This window comes from Meles meles, chromosome 12 (genome assembly GCF_922984935.1).
Source record: "Meles meles chromosome 12, mMelMel3.1 paternal haplotype, whole genome shotgun sequence".
NCBI classification, from domain to species: domain Eukaryota; kingdom Metazoa; phylum Chordata; class Mammalia; order Carnivora; family Mustelidae; genus Meles; species Meles meles.
Genome location: NC_060077.1, coordinates 3,831,642 through 3,852,774, shown reverse-complemented (window position 1 = coordinate 3,852,774; position 21,133 = coordinate 3,831,642). Strand labels below are relative to the sequence as shown.

The 21,133-nt window shown below is 48.1% G+C and overlaps 1 protein-coding gene across 1 annotated transcript; it reads left to right on the top strand.

Moving 5' to 3' along the window:
* The first annotated feature begins 1,454 nt into the window (after positions 1–1,454).
* MLEC (malectin) lies at positions 1,455–15,497 on the top strand. The gene is made up of 5 exons (XM_046024863.1): positions 1,455–1,840; positions 7,705–7,883; positions 8,437–8,613; positions 8,719–8,776; positions 9,959–15,497. The coding sequence occupies exons 1-5, from the start codon at positions 1,615–1,617 to the stop codon at positions 10,186–10,188; spliced, it is 870 nt and encodes a 289-aa protein (XP_045880819.1). The 5' UTR covers positions 1,455–1,614; the 3' UTR covers positions 10,189–15,497.
* Positions 15,498–21,133: the final 5,636 nt, after the last annotated feature.

Below are 21,133 nucleotides of genomic sequence, written 5' to 3'. Positions count from 1 at the left end.
CTCTAGGAGGGAAACATGTCTCTGGGAGCACCCCGGTCCAGATCCTTGCTGGATACAGGGAGGAAGTGGAACCAAGAAGGGATACTCTAAAAGTTACCCCGTAGGATCTGACCCTAGGGGCTGGGGAAGGAATTATGGGGCATTTAAATCCCTCACTGATACTCTCCATTTTGTTCCTTTTTGTTCTAACTGAATAATTGAGCAGTGGGTGGTTCAAAGTCTGCAATTCTCATTCAGGACCATGGGTGTGTTTTGTTCGCTGCCGCACAAAACTCATTGCCTGGCACATAGTAGGTAAGGTTGTCCCGTAAAATGCAAAAATCCCAGTTAAATTTGGATTTTAAACAAAATACGAATTATTTTTTCATGTATGTCCCACTTATCTAAAATTCAAACTGAACTGCACTTCCTGTATTTTATCTGCTAAATCTGCCAACCATAGTAGTAGGATCTCGGAAAATGTTTGCAGAATTTGCCTTGCCTGTGCCCTAAACTTGTGTTGGGACTGTTTGGCCAACGCTGCGACCCTCTCTGGGCCTCACTTTCTCTGTCTGAAAAGCGGGGAGTTCGGACAGCGACCACGGTGCAGGGATCGCCAATGCTGGAAAGTGCTGGGTGAACTGCCAGAGAGCAGAGAAGCAGCTCCAGTCGAGCCTACATCTCCGGACTGGGCACCGCGCACGACTCCCCACAGCAAGGCAGGGGAAGCCCCGATCCAGCCCCTGAGTCGCTGGGGCGGGCCCGAGGCTGTCGCCATGGATACACGGATAGCCTGGAGAGCCCCTCCCCCACAAGGCCACGCATTTCCGCTGCGTTGGAGCCTTCTGATTGGACGGCCTGCTGGACGCTACCACCGGCCCCGAGTCCGCTAAGGGGTGGGGGCGGGGTGTTGTCCTCGTGGGACTTGTGCCCTGAAGACCTGTGCTTGTGGCATCTCTAGGGAGGATGGGTTTTCTGCCTCACAAGAAGAAAAAGACCGAGGCTCAGGTCGGAAGAGTGTCCACTGCTACTCCTACTAGAGCTTATGTTCATTCCTCTCCCTGAGAAAGGAAGAGGGGGCGGAGAAGTCGGCAACGCCCCCTCCAGAGCCTATTCGGTCCCAAGATGTGGAGCACCGGAAGTGCTGGCGACGTGTCAGTGCGCCCTACTCTAAACCTTCCCTCCTAGGCCACCTTTCCTATTCAGCTGCGGGATTCCGGGGCCGCCTGGGCGCTGCACCCCGCCACTTCCGCATTGAACCGCCGCTTCAACCGAACTCCCAACCTCTGCGCGCGCTCCCTCTCGAGCCTGATGGTTGGGCCGGCGCCTGGGAGTAGCCACGCCCTTCCCCTCGCCTGGCAGCCAATGGACGGGCGTTTCCCGGCGGGGTGATGGGTAATTAATGAGGGTCGGGCGCTGATTGGCTGCAGCATCGTGGCCGGGGGGCTGGGCGACGGGGTAGGTTGTTCCTGAGGTGGGAGGCGGAACCCGTGGCTGAGAAGGAGGCCTGAGAGCGACATGTCCCCGGCGGCTGAGGCAGAGCGGCTCGTGGCGCTGTTTTTCTGAGTCCGGGGCGGCCTGGCGGCCGGCTGAGGACGAGGGTCGGCGGAGGCTGCCCTCGCTGTGGTGGCCGCCATGCTGGGGGCCCGGGCGGTGGAGGGAGCCGCCGTGGCGCTCCTGCGACTGCTACTTCTGCCACTGCTGCCGGCGCTCCCGGGGCCGGGGCTCGGCGTGGTCGGCTCGGCGGGGGCCGGGCTCCCCGAGAGCGTCATTTGGGCCGTCAACGCGGGCGGCGAGGCGCATGTGGACGTGCACGGGATCCACTTCCGCAAGGACCCTTTGGAAGGCCGGGTGGGCCGAGGTGAGAGCCCCTCAGCCGAGCCGTGGGATCGGGGCCTGCCGTGCTGGGCGCAGCCGGCTGAGGGCTGCGGGCCCTGAACTCCCTCCTCGACCCTGGGGCCACGTCTCTGGAGCCAAGTCTCTCTGCAGTTTCCTCAGGGACCCGGTCCGAGCTCAGAGCCTGGCGCTGGCTCGAAGCTGCGAAGAACGATTGAGGCAGAGTTGGCGAGAAGTTATATTTGGACTTCACATCCTGCATTTTCTTAACCCCTCACTTCCACCCGATCTGGGAGAGTAAAGTCGGGGGGCGGCCTCCTGCTACCTCGAGGCCTCGCGGGTTGTCGGTTATCAGAGTCCCAGGCTTGGATGGTTTTGCTCTCCTATCAGGACGGTTCCTGGTAGATTCCTGCCATCCCAGAAACCAGCCACTTTCCTTACCCCTTCTGCAGGAGCGGGGCTTGATCCTTAGGCAGCATAGAAAGGAATCTTCGAAGAGGATGGGCCAGGAAAGTTTGGACGTAGTCTCCTCCGCGCCCCCCTCCCCTTTAGAGCTGGGAATCTGTGCTTAAAGGTGGAAGTTGAGGCCCCCCAGAGAGTGGTTACATTGAATCCATCCTGCACGTGAGGCTGATTAAGCGTGTCAGCCGGTCGGCCAGTGTAAGATCTTGAGTATTGTGTCCCACAGTATGTAGATCCTGTCCTAAGCGGCCTTGAGAGGTAGGATTCCAGTGTATGGGAAAGATGATTTTGACTCAACTGAGGAGCAACAGCAGTTTTTAGAGAGCTGCGCAGTTCTCAAAGCTAGTGTAAGAAATAGCCGGTGGAGTTGGTTAAAAATGCAAATTCTGGGCCCGATAGATTAAACCCACGTTTCTGCACCGGGAGCTTTTGATGTTGGTCATCCCCAGACCAGACTTTGGGAAAAAATCTGCTCTAGACTCTGTTTCTTCTGTAAATGCGATTGGACAACAGTTTAAGAGGGAAGCTCCTTACTTCATGTGTTGGAAGGAGATTTATGTTGTATGCTGGGTTCAGAGGCTGCCAGATTGGCAGTATGCCATCTCCAGAAAACCAAGAGACAGACTTTCTCTCATTCTTTCCACGATGCCCAGATTTGGCCCTTGCCTTTAGGAAAGGGTTTAACTTCGTTCTTCCAAGATAATTGCAGTGTCCTGGGGTTTGTTATATTAGTGAGTTTATTGCTTCCATACATGTGAGAGTGTTGGGACACAGGGCTGTTTTCTGAAGTTCTATGTTTGTCTTGGAATTTAGTTAGCCCTGGCATGTAGGTCTCAGTAGCCTGGGTTCAGCTGAGTCAGGGCTCCAATCTTCAGCAAGCTGTAACAGCAGCCAAAGCCAGACTTAACAGAAGCAGGAGGTCATTGCTATCTCCATCCTGGACCCTTCCTCTTTCTTCTTGGGTGTGGGCAGGGAGGAAGGAGCCCTTGAGGAAACTGGAGACTGTTTGTGGACTTTGCCTCTTGAGATAGCAGTGGTGAGGACAGCGTGCAGATGGTTTCTTTCACTTAACAGATACCAGGCTTCACGTAGGTTACATTATCCTGTTAGGTTTATTGTGTGGAGGAAAAAACTGAGGCAATACAGGTTTAGTTCCCAGGTCCTCTTATTCGGAAATCCTGGTTTTAATTTGCTGGTGGAGATGATTTTGGGGGTGGAGAGGGGGAGGTGCTGATGCCGGTCAGCATTCAGCCAGGCTGGGCTCTACGTTCTTGGTTTATTGGTTCATGGTTGCAGTTTCTCTGGAGTTTATTGTAGCAGGTAAAATTACACGAGACCTACCCAAGCTCATGTGTACCGGAGCCCTATCTTGGACCCCGGCCTTTGGGGCACTCTATAAACAGAGGTTCTCTGCTCCACTCCATCGGAGTATGGCAAACGTGAACCGTGAAGTGTAGCAGTAGGAAGGGGTAGACGAGGAGGAGTAGAGGCTCGTCGTCAGCTGTAGCTTGGACTAGCCAGCCTATTGCAACATTGCACTTACTGGGTTCCTGAGAGTAATTTTTGGTGGCCTTAGATCTGGGCCTGAGATGTGATTCAGCTTCCACTCTCAGGAGGCAACTCTCTAATTTGTTTCTGTGCTAAGGAGTTGGCACCACCAAGGAAGTGTAGCTGTTGACTCTGCCTTCCCTTCTCCGGCACTGGTTAGGAGGGATGTGCCACGTTCTTGCAGACCCTTGCTTCATGCGGCTTTTTACACTAGTTGCAGGAGGAACTGCTGTTTTATTTCTTTTGCCACATGCCTGTGGTATTGCTTCTAGCGTGCTGAAGAAAGTTCATTTTATGTTGACTGAATTCAGGTATTTGTCGCCAAGTTAATCCAGATAAGGGTTTGGCCTGCTTTTGAACTTGGTGTTTCTCTGTAGTGTCTTTGTAGTTCAGCATTCTTGTAACTGTGAGTGGCCTAGGGCACCTAGTGGCTTTTGCTTTCATAGGCACTCCATTTTATTGAATTTCATTTCTGCCTTGAGGATAGGTAGTGCTCATCAGAGATACTTATAGCCTGGGAAAGGCTTTTTCAACTTGTGTGCTTCACCAGATGGGAGTACCACTATGCTTCAGCATGCTCAACTTGGGTTTTTGGCATGCTGAACATTCCAGGTTCTTTTCAACTTGCTCATTCTGGGTTCCTCCTGACTGAGGAGGAAAAGACTTGGTTATTTGGCCTGAGAGCATAGAACTTGGCTTGGTTTTAGGAGAGGCTGTTTCCGCTTCATAGAAAGATACCTGCTGATCATTTGTATGACCTTGAAGAACACGCTTTACCTCTCTGGGCTTTGTTTTCCTTTTTTTTTTTTTTTTTTTTTTAAAGATTTTATTTTATTTAACAGACAGAGATCACAAGTAGGCAGAGAGGCAGGCAGAGAGAGAGGAGGAAGCAGGCTCCCTGCTGAGCAGAGAGCCCCATGCGGGGCTCGATCCCAGGACCCTGGGATCATGACCTGAGCCGAAGGCAGAGGCTTTAACCCACTGAGCCACCCAGGCGCCCCTGTTTTCCTTTTTTAGTATAACTTACCATTGTTTTAGAAATCAGTGGCCCCCATCTGAAAACTGTCCTGTGGGTTAAAGTGTCTCTTTTCTGTGCTTGATGACCTTTTACATGAAGTTACAACTACGGCACATCATAGCTCCAGAGGAATAAAAGGGTGGCTTAGAGCATGAGCCTATCAGATTACTAATTCATCAAGCCTAAGGAAGACCCTTTGCTGGGTAACCTTCCTTTTGGCTGGGGAGGGATCTGGCTTTGGAGAGGTAAGAACTTAAAAGTGGATGAGAGTCACTGCTCCTTCTGATTTGCTCAAGGCTTGGGATTTGTTTAGAATTCTCTCCCTATACTGTCACCTAAGCGGCAGGCTTCCTCTGCAGGCCCCTCCAAGTAGCAGAATTTCATAGGTAGAGAATTTAGATTGGTGGTATCCCCTATTTTACAGGTGATAAAACACCTGGAGAAAATCATTTGTTCCAGATCACATCATAGGCGGCAGAGCCAGGATTCAGATCCAGGCCTGTCTTACAGGAAAACAGGCTGAATTTTTCAAGCAGCCTGGCTCCTCCATTGTCCTGAACTAAGCAGCAGCAGACAAAATGTAGGCCCTGTGGCCCCCTTCCCTTCTGGTTAACTGGCTGAATTCTATTGGGCCAACTTCAACAGTGTGGTGATTATGTACACTTCACTGTATTTTAGAGAAATCTGTTTAGCTGTGAATACATAAAGTCTAAGGAAGAAAGAAAAAAGTCCTTTTTGCCGCTCTGTCTCTTGGGACTTGGGCAAATGCAACTTTACATGTGGCAGATCTCCTGGGAAAGCGACTTGGGCTTTAAAGGGAAAATATTTAAAGGTAATTCCAAGATTGTTAAGTAATTTTTACTCACATGGCTGAGTTTTCTTAGTTGTGAGACTAAGGCTGTTACAGATTACATTACTGTCAGTTTTATACTCTTTCCACTCGGCGGGAAAAAGAAGATTCCCCACACATGCATAACATTTTCTGTGTATCTAAAAAACAAATCTGGTTAATGTTCAAATTTGTAGGCATCATGGTTCTCATGGAAGAAGGAAATTCTTAGAACTCAAGTGGAAGAGAAATAGCAGTCTTTTAATCTTTATGGGTTTGTGCCCTCGTGTAATGGTTTGAGCCTGGGAAAGAGCTGAGGCGTGTTGGCAGTGCATCCTTTGTAGTGCTTCTTAGCACCCTTCTTTGATTTCTTGAGAAGAAAAAAGTCTGAAGACAAAAGTGTAATGAGTTTCCTGTTGCATTGTCTCATCAGGTCCATCTGATGTCATGGCTAACTATTCACTGACAGGAACTAACAGTTATGTTTATTTTTTTGAGGGCTTGACCTTAGTCACTGGCTCTTTTAGTTACTCTTTCACCTCCCTTGGAGATAAAAGATCCCCTTGGAGTTTTAGTGATTCAGAAGATACAGCTCCAGGGATGACTGCTCTTGGACATCTCCCAAAGGATCTAGGTGCCAAATGTCCAAGAGTCCCTGTGTGAGATTGGAAGGTGGTCTTGAAATCTTAATTCCAGGCTGGAGGAGAGACTGGGCCTGTACCAAAATCACTACTAAGTCTGTAGTTGGAAAGTAGATTTATGGAGCACTGGAAAGCCTCATTGTGTTTACATGATAAAGGAATCAGAGAAGCTACTTTTGGAAGGAGGAAGCATAGCTGTTCATCTCTGGGGCTGGAGTGTGGTTGGTGTCTCATGTTTGAGGAAAGACCCCAGTCTACTTTGTTACGGGGCAGGAGACTGACCCAAGGTATGTAACTTTTTACTTTTTTTTAGTGCAAGCTCTATCCCCAAAATGGTGCTTGAATATTCATGACTCTGAGATCCAGAGCTTCATGCTCCACCAGCTGAGCCACCCCGGCATTTTTGTACTTTTACCCTGCAATAAGCCTTGTCAGTCTGTGAAATGGGAAAGGTGGTTCCCCAAGGACTTGGGCATCTTTGGCCAGAGGTGCCATTGGACCTTGGCAGATTTTTTCTTGCTAGGCTGGCTCTAGCCCCGTGCAGAAGATAGTGTGGCTTCACTGGGCCGCTGGCACCTCCTTCGTTGTTTGTTCGTTCAGCAAATCATACCGAGTTCCTGCTCATGTGCCAGCCACCTTGTTAGGTGCTGGGGATACAACAGGAACTTTTTTCCTTCCAAAGGGTTAACTTAAACCGAAGGTTTAACTGGAGGAATGTGCAAGAGAGAATAGGTGACGTTGCGTTTTTTGAGTTTGTGAGAAGTGAGGTGCTTACACGTAAAGGAAATTAGAGAGCATCACACCCTTCTTTTTATGAGCATGTTTCTCTTTACCAGCCTTGGAACTCTGTGAATGAAAATTATAAAAAGCAACTAAGCTTGTATCTTACTTAAGTAAAAACAATGTAGAAATGACTTTCCTAACATAAACTGTTTTGACTCTTGAGCTTCTATGAATGAAAAAAAAAAAGCAACACAGAGTTTTTGAACTTAATCGTCTTGTAGAGTTCTTGGCCGTCCCCCCGTTGTATGAGGTTTCTCTGAAGCTCCTCTTTTCAGGGAGTCAGGAGCTGTAGCGATTGCCTGTTTTCTTCCTGTCACTCTCTGTGCAGTTGAGGAAAGTCATTTTAATAGGCTTTTAAAAAGTTCTGCTCTGAGGGTTAGGGAGCTGTTGGGATTATTAGTGTTTGGTTTCTTTCACTTTATTCTTCCTTGGTAATGGCTCTCTGATTCTTGCCTTTGTGTCCGGTCTCTTTAGAGCTAGGCAGAGAGGGGGTGGTCCCTTCCCCTGGGAGGGTTACTAGCATTGCCCTGGAAATGGCAGTTCTGGGATCTCTGCTCTTTTTGTGTGTCTTGCCTCTGATGTGATCTCTCTTTGTGTTTTGTCCCCAGCCTCTGACTATGGTATGAAATTGCCAATCCTGCGTTCCAACCCGGAGGACCAGATCCTGTATCAAACAGAGCGGTACAATGAGGAGACTTTTGGCTATGAAGTGCCCATTAAGGAGGAGGGGGACTACGTGCTGGTGTTGAAATTTGCTGAGGTCTACTTTGCACAGTCCCAGCAGAAGGTGAGGCCTGGTCAGTGGGACATTGCCACTCTTGGATAGTCCCCTGCTATGGGCCAGAGAATGTAAGAGCCTCCCCAGAAGGGAGGAACAGGTGAGCTTTGAGGAAAAGCTGGATTCCTTCTGCCCCTAGAGAAGCAATGTCCCATAGCTCACAAGGCTGCACCTGCCCTGGGGGTTGGTGACAGGGGCAATGCCAGAATCTTATTTTTTTTGGCAATTAACCGATCCCGATTGTCCTCCTCGGTTGTTAGTGCCTTCTTGTTTTTAGCCTTACTTTTTTCCTGCCTCTTCTTGTGAATTTCCTTCTGTCCATGTTGAGCTTTTTGTTTATATTCTTTGTTCCCTGAGGCCAATATGAGACCTGGACAGTGAAAGAACATGGCTTTGATTTAGCTCATGTAAAGAACTCTGTACCCTTGACTGTATCCAGCCCTGTCGTTTAAAAAATTATTTCTGAACTTGAAGCCTGGGCAGGTACATGATGTCCAGCTGCTAAAGGGGTATGAAGCTGATGGTTTTGACATTGTCTCTCTCTTTTTTTTAATCGTGGAAGGTATTTGATGTGCGATTGAATGGCCATGTCGTGGTGAAGGACTTGGATATCTTTGATCGTGTTGGGCACAGCACAGCTCATGATGAAATCATCCCTATGAGCATCAGAAAGGGGAAGCTGAGTGTCCAAGGGGAGGTGTCCACCTTCACAGGGAAACTTTACATCGAGTTTGTTAAGGTAATGTCTTCCCTCTGCCCTCCGGCTGAGTAAATGTTTAAAAGGAATGGGTGCAGGGGAATGTTTATTGCTGTGTGGTGCTGACCATAGTTTCCCGTTTCTTAGGGGTACTATGATAATCCCAAAGTTTGTGCACTCTACATCATGGCTGGGACAGTGGATGGTAAGTGGCATTTTAACCTTTAACCTTCGTTTTCCCTTGGGGTAAAGGATATGGTTGAGGAAACCCTTGGGGAAATAATTTAGCTGATCACTCTTGTGAGAACACTTAAAGCCAAACTGTGGGGAGTTTGGATGGGGATGAAGTGTAGCGTGGTGCTGGCCATAAGCTTTGGAGTAAGGTCTGTGTTTAAATTTTGCTGTTCCCACTTAATCAGGTCTTTGGTTTTGGACGAATTCCTTTAACTTCACTGTTAATTTGGCCTAAAAATGGTGCCTATTAGTGTGCCCTGACCCTTGTAGTTTTTTGGAATTGCCTAAAACTTGTCCTTAGTCTCTTACTTTGACCTCTTTTTCCTGGGGGGCAAAAGGGAAAAGGGAAAAGGAGCTGTCCTTTTGCGTCTTGGTATGCTCTGAGAGTCCAGAATTGCTGGACTGCACTAGACAGGAGTTCACTTACCAGTGTCTCCTGGTCCTTGGGACCCAGCCTTAGGGTGTATCACTTTCTTTGCGTTGTGATGATCCTGCCTGCCAGCTTCTCAGGCTCGTTTTTTGCACGGAAAGCTTGTGTCTTAGTGACTTTTCTCCTCCATTCCGCCTCTGTATGTTTTCCCAACTCTTCTGAATGCACCAAGGAGCTGATCCTGTTGTCTTGATGTGTCCCCAGATGCTGGTATTCTGACATCTAGGCAGATGTCCTGCCACAAAGACAGATTTGTAGCTTGAGTCCCTGAGGAGGAGGCAGAGCAGAGGGGTAGTGTGTGCTGACAACCCAAGGCTCTGTGGCTCAGCCTTTCCTCAGTTGCTGGGTGGATCAGAAAGGGAATGTGGGATTGTTGAGGCTGCAGGAAGGATTTGAAAAGGTTAGTAAGTTTTGGATATCGGGTCATTGTCTCTGTTCAGTCTGGTTCTCCCGTGGTTCTGAAAAAATAGGACAGGAAGGGGAGATAGCCAGCCTCCCTGGGCATAGGGCTTTTACTGTGCTTTAGTTAAATCTAAAGAAGACTACTGTTTGCAGCAATCTGCTATTCTCTCTAGGCCAGCAGCTATTTCTGCTACTTCTCTTTTTTCCTGTGGACCCTGCTTAGGTCACAGCATCTCTTTATTGTGGCTCATTTATGGCTCTTAAGGGTCTCACTTAAATGCTGTGGGTCTTACCTAACAGGTGTCTGTTTTCTTGTGTCAGATGTACCAAAGCTGCAGCCTCATCCAGGACTGGAGAAGAAAGAGGAGGAAGAGGAAGAAGAAGAATACGATGAAGGGTCTAATCTCAAAAGACAGACCAATAAGAACCGGGTGCAGTCAGGCCCCCGCACGCCCAACCCCTACGCCTCAGACAACAGCAGCCTCATGTTTCCCATCCTGGTGGCCTTCGGAGTCTTCATTCCCACCCTCTTCTGCCTCTGCCGGTTGTGAGAACAAATATCATCCTGAACTGGGTGGAGGGGTGAGGGAAAGAAACCAAACATACTGGTTTTGGTTTCTGTATTTTTCACAGTGATTAACAAAACAAACAAACAAAAAACACATACAAAAATTAAAGGAGAAAAAAAGAGGCAGAGTGGGTAGAGAGCAGCCCTCATCCACCACTGGTCCCAGCCCTGCTTCAGTCCTTGTGCTCTCTTTGTGGCTGGCCCCAGCCGTCTCTTTCCTCTCCAGGGTACTTAGGGTAAAGTGGATCCTACACGTTCAAGGATCCTAGTCTGCACACCTAGTGGAAAGGACTCTGAACCCAGAGCAGACACGATTCCTTTTTTTTTTTTTAGATTAGAAATTAACAGCAGGGACATGTCATCTTATTACCTGAGAAGACTAGCACTGGGAGTTGGGTATGTTCTGAAGTGATGTCCAGATAAGTTTTCAGATGTCCTGGGATTGAAAGTGTGTGTGCTTCGCGTACGTGTGGAGGTGTATAATTTGTATGATAAAGACGAAAACAGGGGGATTAAACAAAACAAGAAAGAAAAGTAGATACTCCCTTACTTGGAAGCCTTTCTGGTTTCAGCCCAGTGATGGTTCCACCTTCAGTGTTTGCGCTTTGTCATTGCCTTTCTCCCCGACATGTGCCAGTTAGAGGACTGTCTGGTATCCAAGACGATTAGTTTATGTCAGGTCCTCAAGTTGCCTCTGACTTGTTACCACAACAAATCATTTTGATTTCAGTGCCTGTTGGGGACTTGATTTCCTCTCATTTTTCACCCCCTTAATCTGGCTCGTTTGAAATCTCTCTCTCAGTCATCCCGCTAAGTTATTGCCAAGAAGGGAAGGAGACATGGGGATCTGAGGTTCCCTTTGCCTGAATGTCTTATCCTGTACCGCCTCACCTTGTTGGTACCTCCCTCCCTGGATCTCTGAGCCAGCAGCCAGGAGGACCTGACCCAGCAGTTCTTTTACTGGCCCCTCTGTAGGGTCTTGCTGCCAGGGGCCAGGGATGCTTTCCAGCCTGCAGCAACAGAACACTTGACCTTAAAAGTCTTTTCTGGTCTTTGGATTAGAAAAGGCTTATGTTAGCATAACTTAAGAGCCACCTCAGAGACTTGAACCCTGCTAAGTGACTGACCACTGTTTAAAGTGTCTAGTATCTGATGTTCATTTATTCCCATCTTGTGTCCGTGGCACAAGTCAACCAGTTTTGATTTATGCCCAGGGCTATCCCACAGAACTAGACCGATTGTCTGTATCTGGCCCAAGGGCGCCTCTCACTGATCTTAATAGTATATCCCTGTGCCCTTTCATCTCCCTATCCAAGTTACATTTGGGTTCTTGGTGTGACAGGGCTGAAATACTGCCCATAGTCCACCATAGTCCTGGCAGCTCTGACCTTAGCATCTAAGCGTCTGTCTGAAATTCCCTGGAAAAACTTCTGCAGGAAACGAAGCTTCCCTGTCTCCTTCCTTTCTGGTCACCGTTACCCTTTTCCCAGTTAGGCAGCAACGAGGGAGGACCCAGCCAAGCTACAAGGAATTCTGTGAATGGAAGGCAGCAGGATTAGCTTCTGCTTGGGCTCGAGCAGCATAGAACCTCAAGACAAGGCTCATCACTTTAGAATGTGTTTAATTTTGTCTTTTTTTTCTTCAATGTTTTTAAAGAGCTCCATATATTTGAACTATTCGTCATGTGACAAATTAAGTAGCCTTTGGGCTCATGCCCTGGGTTTTGACTCTTGATGAGTTACTCTGGGCCAGCATTTAGTCCTTGAGAGTTGGAGCCCTTTATTTTAGCTGTGACTTGGGCCTCAGCAGTAGGGTATTGAGTCAGGCATCTGGACGGCTGTGGCCTGAGGCTGCGGTAAGGGGAACACTTCCGGAGTGCTTCACAAAGCTCCCTGCTTTAAAGGATGACATCTATGGCCTTGGTCCTGGGGACACCCTGCCTGGGACAGTGGACATCCTGACGATTAATTGGGCTCCTGACAGTGGCGTCGGTTCTTCTTCCATCAGAACTCCCCACAGCTGTCGGCCGTTGCCAGTGGAGTAGACGAGATGAGGAAGGAGGACGTGCTGCCTCCATTTTGCCTTGTTTGTTAGTTTGCCTGGGTCTCTGAGGAAGGAGGGGTCCCGCCTCCTCACCTCAACCCATTCCTTCAGTGACTCAGAGTCTCAGAAGGAAACTCTGGCTCCTGGGGCCATTTCCTAATGGTACTGTAAGCCAAGCAGCTTTGCTTCCAAGCCCACCCCTGTTTCCAAGCCCACTCCTTTCCCCTGAGCTCAGGGATAGGGATGGGCATTTTCCTCTACTTGTGTCCGAAAGGAAGGAACATCTTTCTATGGCTCACAAAAACTAAAGGAGAAGTGAGGAAACAGGAAGAAGTATGGTGGGGGCTGGGGTAGAGTCCCCTGGAGCCAAGCCCACCCAGCTAACAGAGCTGCCCAGGGCCAGTCACAGCTGGCCCATGATGCTGAACTTGAAAGCTTTTGTTTTTTGTTCTTTTGTTTTTGGCTCCTCCAAGATGATATAGGTACATGAAGTTTAGGTTCAAGGGGTGGGGTGGGGCACTCTTTATTTTTATTTTTGTATTGTGTATGTCACGAATTACTCTGTTCATCGTTTGCTTTTTGCACTGTTTGTTCCTCTGCCTATATTTTGAGCTAGTGCTAGGACTAGGCGGCTATGCTGTAGGGAGTCTATCTAGGGTCGGGGAGGTGATGAGGGATGCCACTTAGGCCTGGAGAAAGGGAGATCTGGGCTCTTCTCCTGGATGTATGCTCTCCTAGGTTTTTAGATTTCCCTGACCCCAGCTGGCCAAAGCCAAGAGCAGATGGCCAAGATGAAACTCCTTCTTCGGTTCAGTTTCTGGGTGGACATAAAGATGTCTTCTGGGGATGGGCTGAGAGTGTGAGCCTAGCTCTGATTTGGATCAGGGGCCAGCTGGTCATTTTGGGTTTTACTCATGCTGGCTGAAACGTTGTGCCAGGAAATAATCTGTGGGACACATGTCCCCTAAACCAGATCCATTTTCCCATAAAGTCTCCGCTATGGAGGAGAAGCTGCTCAGTGGATATCTTGAATTCCGGTGACTTGAAAGATGGTTATCTTCAAGTGTCAGCGGTGGCAGACTCCCAGGGGGCCATAGGGCCTGCAGGGCCACTGGCTGGTTTGAGAGTGTGACCTTGTTCTCTTTTTCCCACTGTTTGCGTAAGAGATACTGGCCTGAAATTGGGGGATCACATTAGAGGTCAATTAAGCTTTGAAGAGATGAGGTGAAGTTTAAGTTTACCTCCCCCTTTCTGTGCCTGGAAACTGTTTAATCCAGTTTCAGAACTGTGTTTTGACTTCTTTATCTTTTTGGAGAAGCTTCTGTTTTAAGGAATTTCTCTTCCTCTTATCCTGCCTCTGCTTTCTCCTGAGAAGGCCTGGCCATGGCTTCTAGAATCTCAGTTGAACTTGAGAAAACAACAGCAGTATTTTCCCTTTCCTAGCAGATAGACTCCTTTGTCTAGAAATTGGCTCACCTTGGGAAGCCCAGGGAAAGAGTCCACAAGTTCTCTACCCTCCCTGGAGATTAGGGCAGGACCCACCCCGGTCAGCACAGTGCCTTTTCCTCTCCTGCTCTGAGCCAGGGTGGGCATTCCCTCTAGATTCAGGTCTGGGCAGGGGTCTGACAGTCCCTGCTGTGGGGCTGCTTCCCCATCCCTCCCCCCTTACCCTTTGCTGGCCGGCTCTGAACTAATTCAAGTGTCTTCTTGCCTCGAGGAGCCTTAATGGCATCGAGTGGCAACATGTAATATTGTCCTCCATGTCTCTCCAAAGGACCTAGGAGAGCAGGTGAGCTTTCCAAAGTGAGAGACTAACAGATGCTCCTGTTCAAAAAGAGGGAAGGAGGAGATGCTTTGGGCCTCCTCCTGCTGTGGCCCTAGTGAAGGAGCCTGGGCTAAAGTTAAGTGGTAGTGCAGAAGCAGAACCAGAAACACCTGGGGTGTGTTCAGAACTCTTAGAAGAAGTCTGCTTCTCTTCCGTGGGAAGTCCAGTTAGGGTTCAGAGAGCTCTAAGAAAATTGCAAAGAAGCCTTAATGTTCATGCTTCAGAGAGATCAGAGTAATTTTTCCCTATCCGTCCGAGCTCAGACTCTTTCTGTATTTAGACCTCTCCTGGGGCAAGAGGGCTAGATTTCCTCATTTTATTAGGAGACCAGATTGGCATCAGTGGGTCAGCTGCCCAGCTAGGGCGGGTTTCTTTGTACATGGGTGGCTTGCTGCCGATCTAGTTTGTCCTTCCCCAGCTGTCTTTTGGCTCGCCTGCCTTTGGTTGCCAAATCACTTTGATAAGAGCAGATGATTTGGGGACTGGCTGGGTTGGCAGGAAAAGAGCAGAATGGATCTCTTGGGACAGTCCACTCCCCCTCACCCCCCGCCCCCCAGGAGTATAAAAACAAGGAGCCAGGATTGTGCTGGTAGCCGGGGAAACAGTAGTCCTGTTCGAGTTGGCAGGGAGGGCCCTGGCACCTCAAACATCCAGGCAGGCTTGTGAGATGGGGGCACATAGCACCAGGAGAAGCCGAACTTCATTCTCACCTCTATTTTGAGCTTCAGTGCTTTATTTCAGTATGAGGAAAAACAACAACAAACTGAAGTGTGCTTTCCGTCCTTTTAAAGGACAACTGTCGGGAAAGGAGAGCTGAGTTGCCAGGTGGGAGGGGAGAATTGGCAGGGAGATCTTCACGGCAAACCAGGAATGAGGCGTTTTGACTCTTCTCTTCCCTGGTGTGTCATGATCCAGGGAATGAAAAGAAATTTGACCCTGGATTAGTCCCCTCCTTGGATTTTCCTTCCACCATGTTCTCAACACACTAGGACCAGCTGCCCATTCTGAGCTCAGAGCAGCCTCTTCAACCATTACTGACCTAACCTGACTTGTCCGGAAACCCATCCGGCCCCTCCAGATCGGGCCTGGCTGCTCTATTCTGTACCAAGTACTGGAGAATAGTGTCAAGTTCTTAGTAGCCCTGGTAGCTCCTAGATTCCCATCTCCCTGCGGAGGTCAGACCAACTCTTCATCTGTAGCCACAACAGGCATTTGCAGCAGCACAGTGAGATGTGACTGAGGGGCTTTGAACCTGGCTGGCCCGGGAAAGCAGTAGGGGTGGATAGAGCTGTCTTTCCTTCTGGGCTTTCTCCATCTGTCCCTACCCTTTACATGCCCCACCCTACTCCCACCAAAAAGTAAAAAAATCAGGATGTTTTTCACTGTCCATTGCTTTGTGTTTTAATAAACAATTTGCAGTGACACCGTTGAGATTGAGTTTGAATTTGATTGCAAAGAGATGAAGTGATGGGGTGGGAAAGGGAAAACCCAGGGGCTCACTTGGCTGCAAAGTGCTCTCCTGTGACAAGACTAGAGGCCTTTGTCCATATTAGCCAGACTGTTTGGTTAAGGGAATGAATTTCTGTAAAACTGCCTGGCCATTTCAGCCAGCAGTGCATTCAGGGAAAAATAAACAATTGTTTTGTTTTCCACTTTCACTGCTACACTAGGACATGACTGTCTCCCTCCCAGTGCACATTTTCCCCTCAGCTTCCGTGACAGCTTGTGGACAGATCAAGCCCTGGGACAGTTTTCTCAATCTCTCTCTCTCTCTCTCTCTCTCTCTCTTTTTTTTTTTTTTTTTGTTTTGTTTTGAGAGAGTGAGAGCATATCCTGTGGGGTTGGAATGGGGAGTGAACAGTGGGAGAGGGAGAGAATCTTGAGCAGGCTTGGCGTGGGCTCAACACAGGTTCAGTCTCACAACCTTGAGATCATAACCTGAGCCAAAATCAAGAGTCAGATGCTTAACCAACTGAGCCACCCACGTACCCTAACTGCATTCTCTTTTTCTAGTGTGTTGTCAGTGTTGAGTATACATTGGGAAGGGGCAGAAGGACCAAAGGATGTTCTTCCTGTAATTTATCCACCTCGTTTTACAGCTGACGAACATGAAACTTAAAAACTTAAGTAATTTTCCGCAGGCTAGTCAGTAAACAGTCAAGGCAGGCTTCAAACTGCCTGCCTGCCTGCAAAGCCTCTGGTCTTTCTAAGGCTGTAAGGATAATTGTAGATACCCCTTATGGGATATGAAATGGACGAGGCACAATGCCAAGCACTTACACTGATGTTAACGCCTGTTTAATCTTCAACACACCAGTTGGTATGAGCCTTTCATTAGGTGAAGTGACTTGCCCAAGGCCATATAGCCAGCAAAAGACAGAGCTGGGATTTTACACCCAGACTCTGACTCCTGATCATTACTCCCTTACTACTCTCGTTACCTCTGCTTACCCCACAGTGCTGTGCGACTGGCTCCAGGCTCTAGAAGGTACCTGCTAAATTTCCCCAGCAGCTGTGGAGGCTGCTGGTATGAAGAGAGGGCGGGAGAGTTTGGCCTCAAAGGGCAGAATTCAAGAATTCTGAGGCCAGTGTTGGTAGAGTCTGTTCTCAGAGCCCAAATAGACCAGGAGACCTATGGAGCCTCTTTCTTAGCTCGAGCCCACCCATAACTAGAGTTCTTTACTAATTCAGACCTAGCTGTTACTATTTCAGGCAGTTTTCCATGAGCTGCCAAATGGGGGAAGAGACCTGAAGAAGCCTTGCTCTAGGGAGTTCCAGGAGGAAAACTGTCCGACAGAAGATCTTGGCCAAGTGCTGGGGGGTTGGGTTAAACCACTCCTTGGGTCCAGATCTTAATCTCGCTAAGGAAATCAGGCTCCCGGTTGGCTGGAGCTGGTGTGCTGGACCTTTCTCCATATTTAGTACCCCGCCCCCCTCCACCTTTTATAGAGGAAGAGAGATGAGTTTCCCCCACATTTACTGGAAAGCTTGTTGCTTTTAGTGGTGAGGGGTCAAGGCGGAGAGGAGGTGGAGCAGGGAGGTTCTGGAGCAGGATTGCCTCTGCCCTCTAGCAACCCGAGATGCCGGGCACCTCACTGCAGGACTCGGGCCCAAGAGGCGTAGTTTTGTGTGTTGCTGCCCACGCGTATGTTAGGAAAAAAATAACCCTACTTGCTTTACCGTTTGGCCTCGTGCTCAGACTTGCTCTTCTAGGTTTCTTGCTGTTGCCACTGGAGTACATGTGTCACTTTCTCAAGCCTGGTCCCCAGCTTGTTTCCTCAGCTCTTTCCAGTCAACATGCTCTCCATCCAGCTCCGTGTCTTCGTGCCCTCCACAGAGGGGTCCTGCAGAAAGACCACTGAAATAGGCTGGCAGAGTGACCATTCATGAGACATACTTCCTGACACCAGCATCGTGCTTTTCGTTGCTGTTTTTTGTCTCTTCCCTACAGCCCTCGGGGAGACGTGTGACTAGTCCACTTACAAAGGAGGGGAAAGGAAGGCTCAGAGGGAATGGATGACCCATGCAAAGTCCCACAGCTGGTCAGTGGCCAAGTGAGGACTGACTGGGACTGTTGAACTTCTCGCCGCCACGGGCTGACCCTTAAAAAGAATTGTTTGAAGGAAGGTAACTAATGATGCTGGGTGATGGTTACGTGGAGGTTTATCATATCATTCCTTCTCTGGAAAAGAAAGTAACCCTTTAAGACTTATTGATTCAGGAAATGCATAAACATGTATTTTTTTAAGTTACATGGGGTGCAAAATGTGAAAACTCCATCATTCTCATAGCTACCTGGCTAATCCCTAGAGGATAATACAGGTGACAATCTGATGTGTCTATTTCCTTTTAAATGTATTTTTTATATATGTCCATATGCACATATTTTCACATATTGTGCACACATGCAAGTGTGTCTTCAGACTCCATTAGGGAATTACTGGGTTCAAACAGTACATGCATTTACAAATTTGAAAGTACTACCCTTCACAAGGCTCCATGAATTTTTACTCACCAATCTTGCACTGTATGACTTGGTAATAGGCCAGATATCCTTTTTGGAAACAGGTGGGATATAAATAATAAATTAATGCTCTGTAAAAACAACCCTCAGCTGGGGAGAGTGGTGACTTGGATACTAGGAAATTACCAGCTCTCAGTCCCAGACCACAAGGCCGGCCTGCAGCCCCAGCCTGACCCACTGACTCGATGCATGACACCTTTAGGAGGCAGTAGGAAGGAGGATGAATTTCCCTGTCTTGGCAGAAAAAAGCCCTCTGATGTCTTCTTACCTTGGCTGCGTCAGCTCCAGGCCCCACCTGCCTGGCCTGATCTGAGGCAGACTGCCTGGTTACCCTGGGGCTGCCCTGGAAAACAGCCACGGTCACATGTCTTACCGTGAGGAAAACAGCCAGCTGAAGGAGAGGGACTTGCAGAGTTTGGAGCTGCGGTGAAAGGAAGGCCATTCTTTCCACTCCAGTCTTCATCCATCTAGCCCAGGGAAACCTTGGGGTTACTATTTAATGCACTGGTCTCTGTTGTCCTCTCTCCCCCAAATACAGCTTTAGATTATGTACTTTCCAAAATTTTTTTAAAAGAGCCTTTTGATATACCGCAGGAAGATTTGATGAAGAGAAACAGAGGCAGATTGGAGTTTATAGCCCTTGTTTTTCCTGCTCCTTCCATATATATATAATATATATAAAACATAATGCTATATTAATAAATATAATACGTATACTATATTATTACATATATGTATAATTTTTGTGGGTCTTTTTTTTTTTTTTAAAGATTTTATTTATTTATTTGACAGATAGAGATCACAAGTAGGGAGAGAGGCAGGCAGAGAGAGAGAGAGGAGGAAGCAGGCTCCCTGCCAAGCAGAGAGCCCGATGCGGGGCTCGATCCCAGGACCCTGGGATCATGACCTGAGCCAAAGGCAGAGGCTTTAACCTTGTGGGTCTTTTCTGAAGACAGCCTTTTCCTTTTAATCACATTCGTAGGTGGCGACTGGAGAGAGTACAGGCCCTAACTCCCTTATATGGCAGGTTTTTTTTTTTTTTTTTTAAGATTTTTAAATTTATTTGACAGAGAGAGACAGTCAGAGAGGGAACACAAGCAAGGGGAGCAGGAGAGGGAGAAGCAGGCTTCCCCTTCCTCCTTCCCGCTGAGCAGGGAGCCCGATTCGGGGCTTGATCCCAGGACTTGACCCAGGCCGAAGGAAGACGCCTAACGACTGAGCCACCCAGGCACCCCATATGGCACTTTTTATTTAACTTTCTTTTGAACAAAAAAGAAGTGATCAAGTGTTAAGTTGCTTTTAAATTTTGAGAAGATAAGGCTACTTTGGCTTAGCATTTTCTTCCAGAGATCCTAAGATATTTTTTTAATATACGAGCCTGCTGTGATAAAACAGAACATAAGTAGCTCTCGTGTCAAAAGTGAATACATTCCCATTTTAGTTCCCTCAAATGCTCTCCTCCTCAGAGGGACCCGGTTAACACTTTAGTGCATTTCCAGAATTTTTCCTTTGCAGTTACAAATATAAATCTGTATATCCAGGTCCTTTTTATTTTAAACAAATGGGATTCTGTGCCTTGTCACCCCCTCCTTAATATATCTTTAAGCTCTCTATATTGGCATAGATGGATCTCATTCTTTTTAACAGCTGCATAACATGAATGGATGCAACTGTAATTTATCGTAATTTTTCAGTGTTACATGTGGCTCTGTGGTAAACATCTTTGTGCTAAAGTATCTGAAGTTGCAGGTAAGGGGGGGTAATATATTTGTTATCATCCCTAGAAATGAAAGCGGGGATCCAGGTAACTAGTCCTAGTGTTCTGAGAACAAAGTTTCAGTGAGCAAGTGAGTGTGGGAAATGGCTGCAAGCTGAGCCTCCCTCCTAGTGTTTCACAATTAAGTAGCATATTAGAAGTTCTGGAAATTCTTAAGTAACCACTCACTGATTAGTGGTTTAAAAAGGATTGTTTGCGAAGGGAAGGACTTTAATTCTTTGTACACATCTATTAAAATTTTCCTGAAATGGGCTCCTGGGCGGCTCATTCAGTTAAGGGTCTGCCTTTGGCTCTGGTCATGATCACAGGGTCCTGGGATTGAGTCTGCATGGGGCTCCTGTTCAGCGGGGAGTCTGCTTCTCCCTCTACCCCTCGCCCTGCTCGTTATCTCTCATTCTCTCAAATAAATAAAATCTTTATAAATAAAGAAATAAATTTTTCCTGAATGGTTTGGTAAATGCCACCCAGTGGTAATCTCTCCAAGATAGGGCAGCATTTAGATAGGAACTTGGCCACACACTGTTCCACCAGGCTGGGCAGCCCTGGGTAGAGTCAGGTTTGGATTTTGTCCAGGAACCAGGCTAGGCCTGTCAGCCCCTCCCAAGCCCCTTACATAAAGTGAGAGGGACTTAGCGAGGCCCGGCATAAACCAAGTCTTGAAGCTGATCTCAGGGAAAGGGGTGGAGTTTCACTCTGATCAGTCTGGCTGAGAGGTGATATCTGACCTAGCAGATGCAGTACAACATTTGGACCCAGGTCTCTAACACACAAGATTGTTGACCCAGAGTCCCTAGAGAAGGAGCCACTTGGGGTGTGAGAGGGCAGCCTGAACCCACCCTCACCCGCCTGTCCAACCCCCTGGTCCACCTCCTCCACTTAGTGAAACTGTGATTAACTTCCAGGGTTCTGTGCAGATGTTACCTCTGTGAAGCCTCTTCCACTGGGCCAGACCACTCCTGTGCGTTCTGCACCATTGCTGTACCTCTGTCAGAGCAGTTAGCAGTCTGGCTCGTCTTCTAGTTCATTCATGCTGGGCTGGTCAAGAGGAGTGTCCGCATAATAAATTGTGTACTTCACAGTCTCCCCCGACAAAGGGGTAGCTCCTTCATAGCGGGACATTCCTTCACTCACTCATTCAGTCCTGTTGAGCACCAACTGTGTCGGACATGAACTCTACAGCCAGAATACAATAGTGAATAAGGTGGACCTAATCCCAGCCCTGGTTCATATTCTCATATTTCTTGTAGTCTAGCCTGATG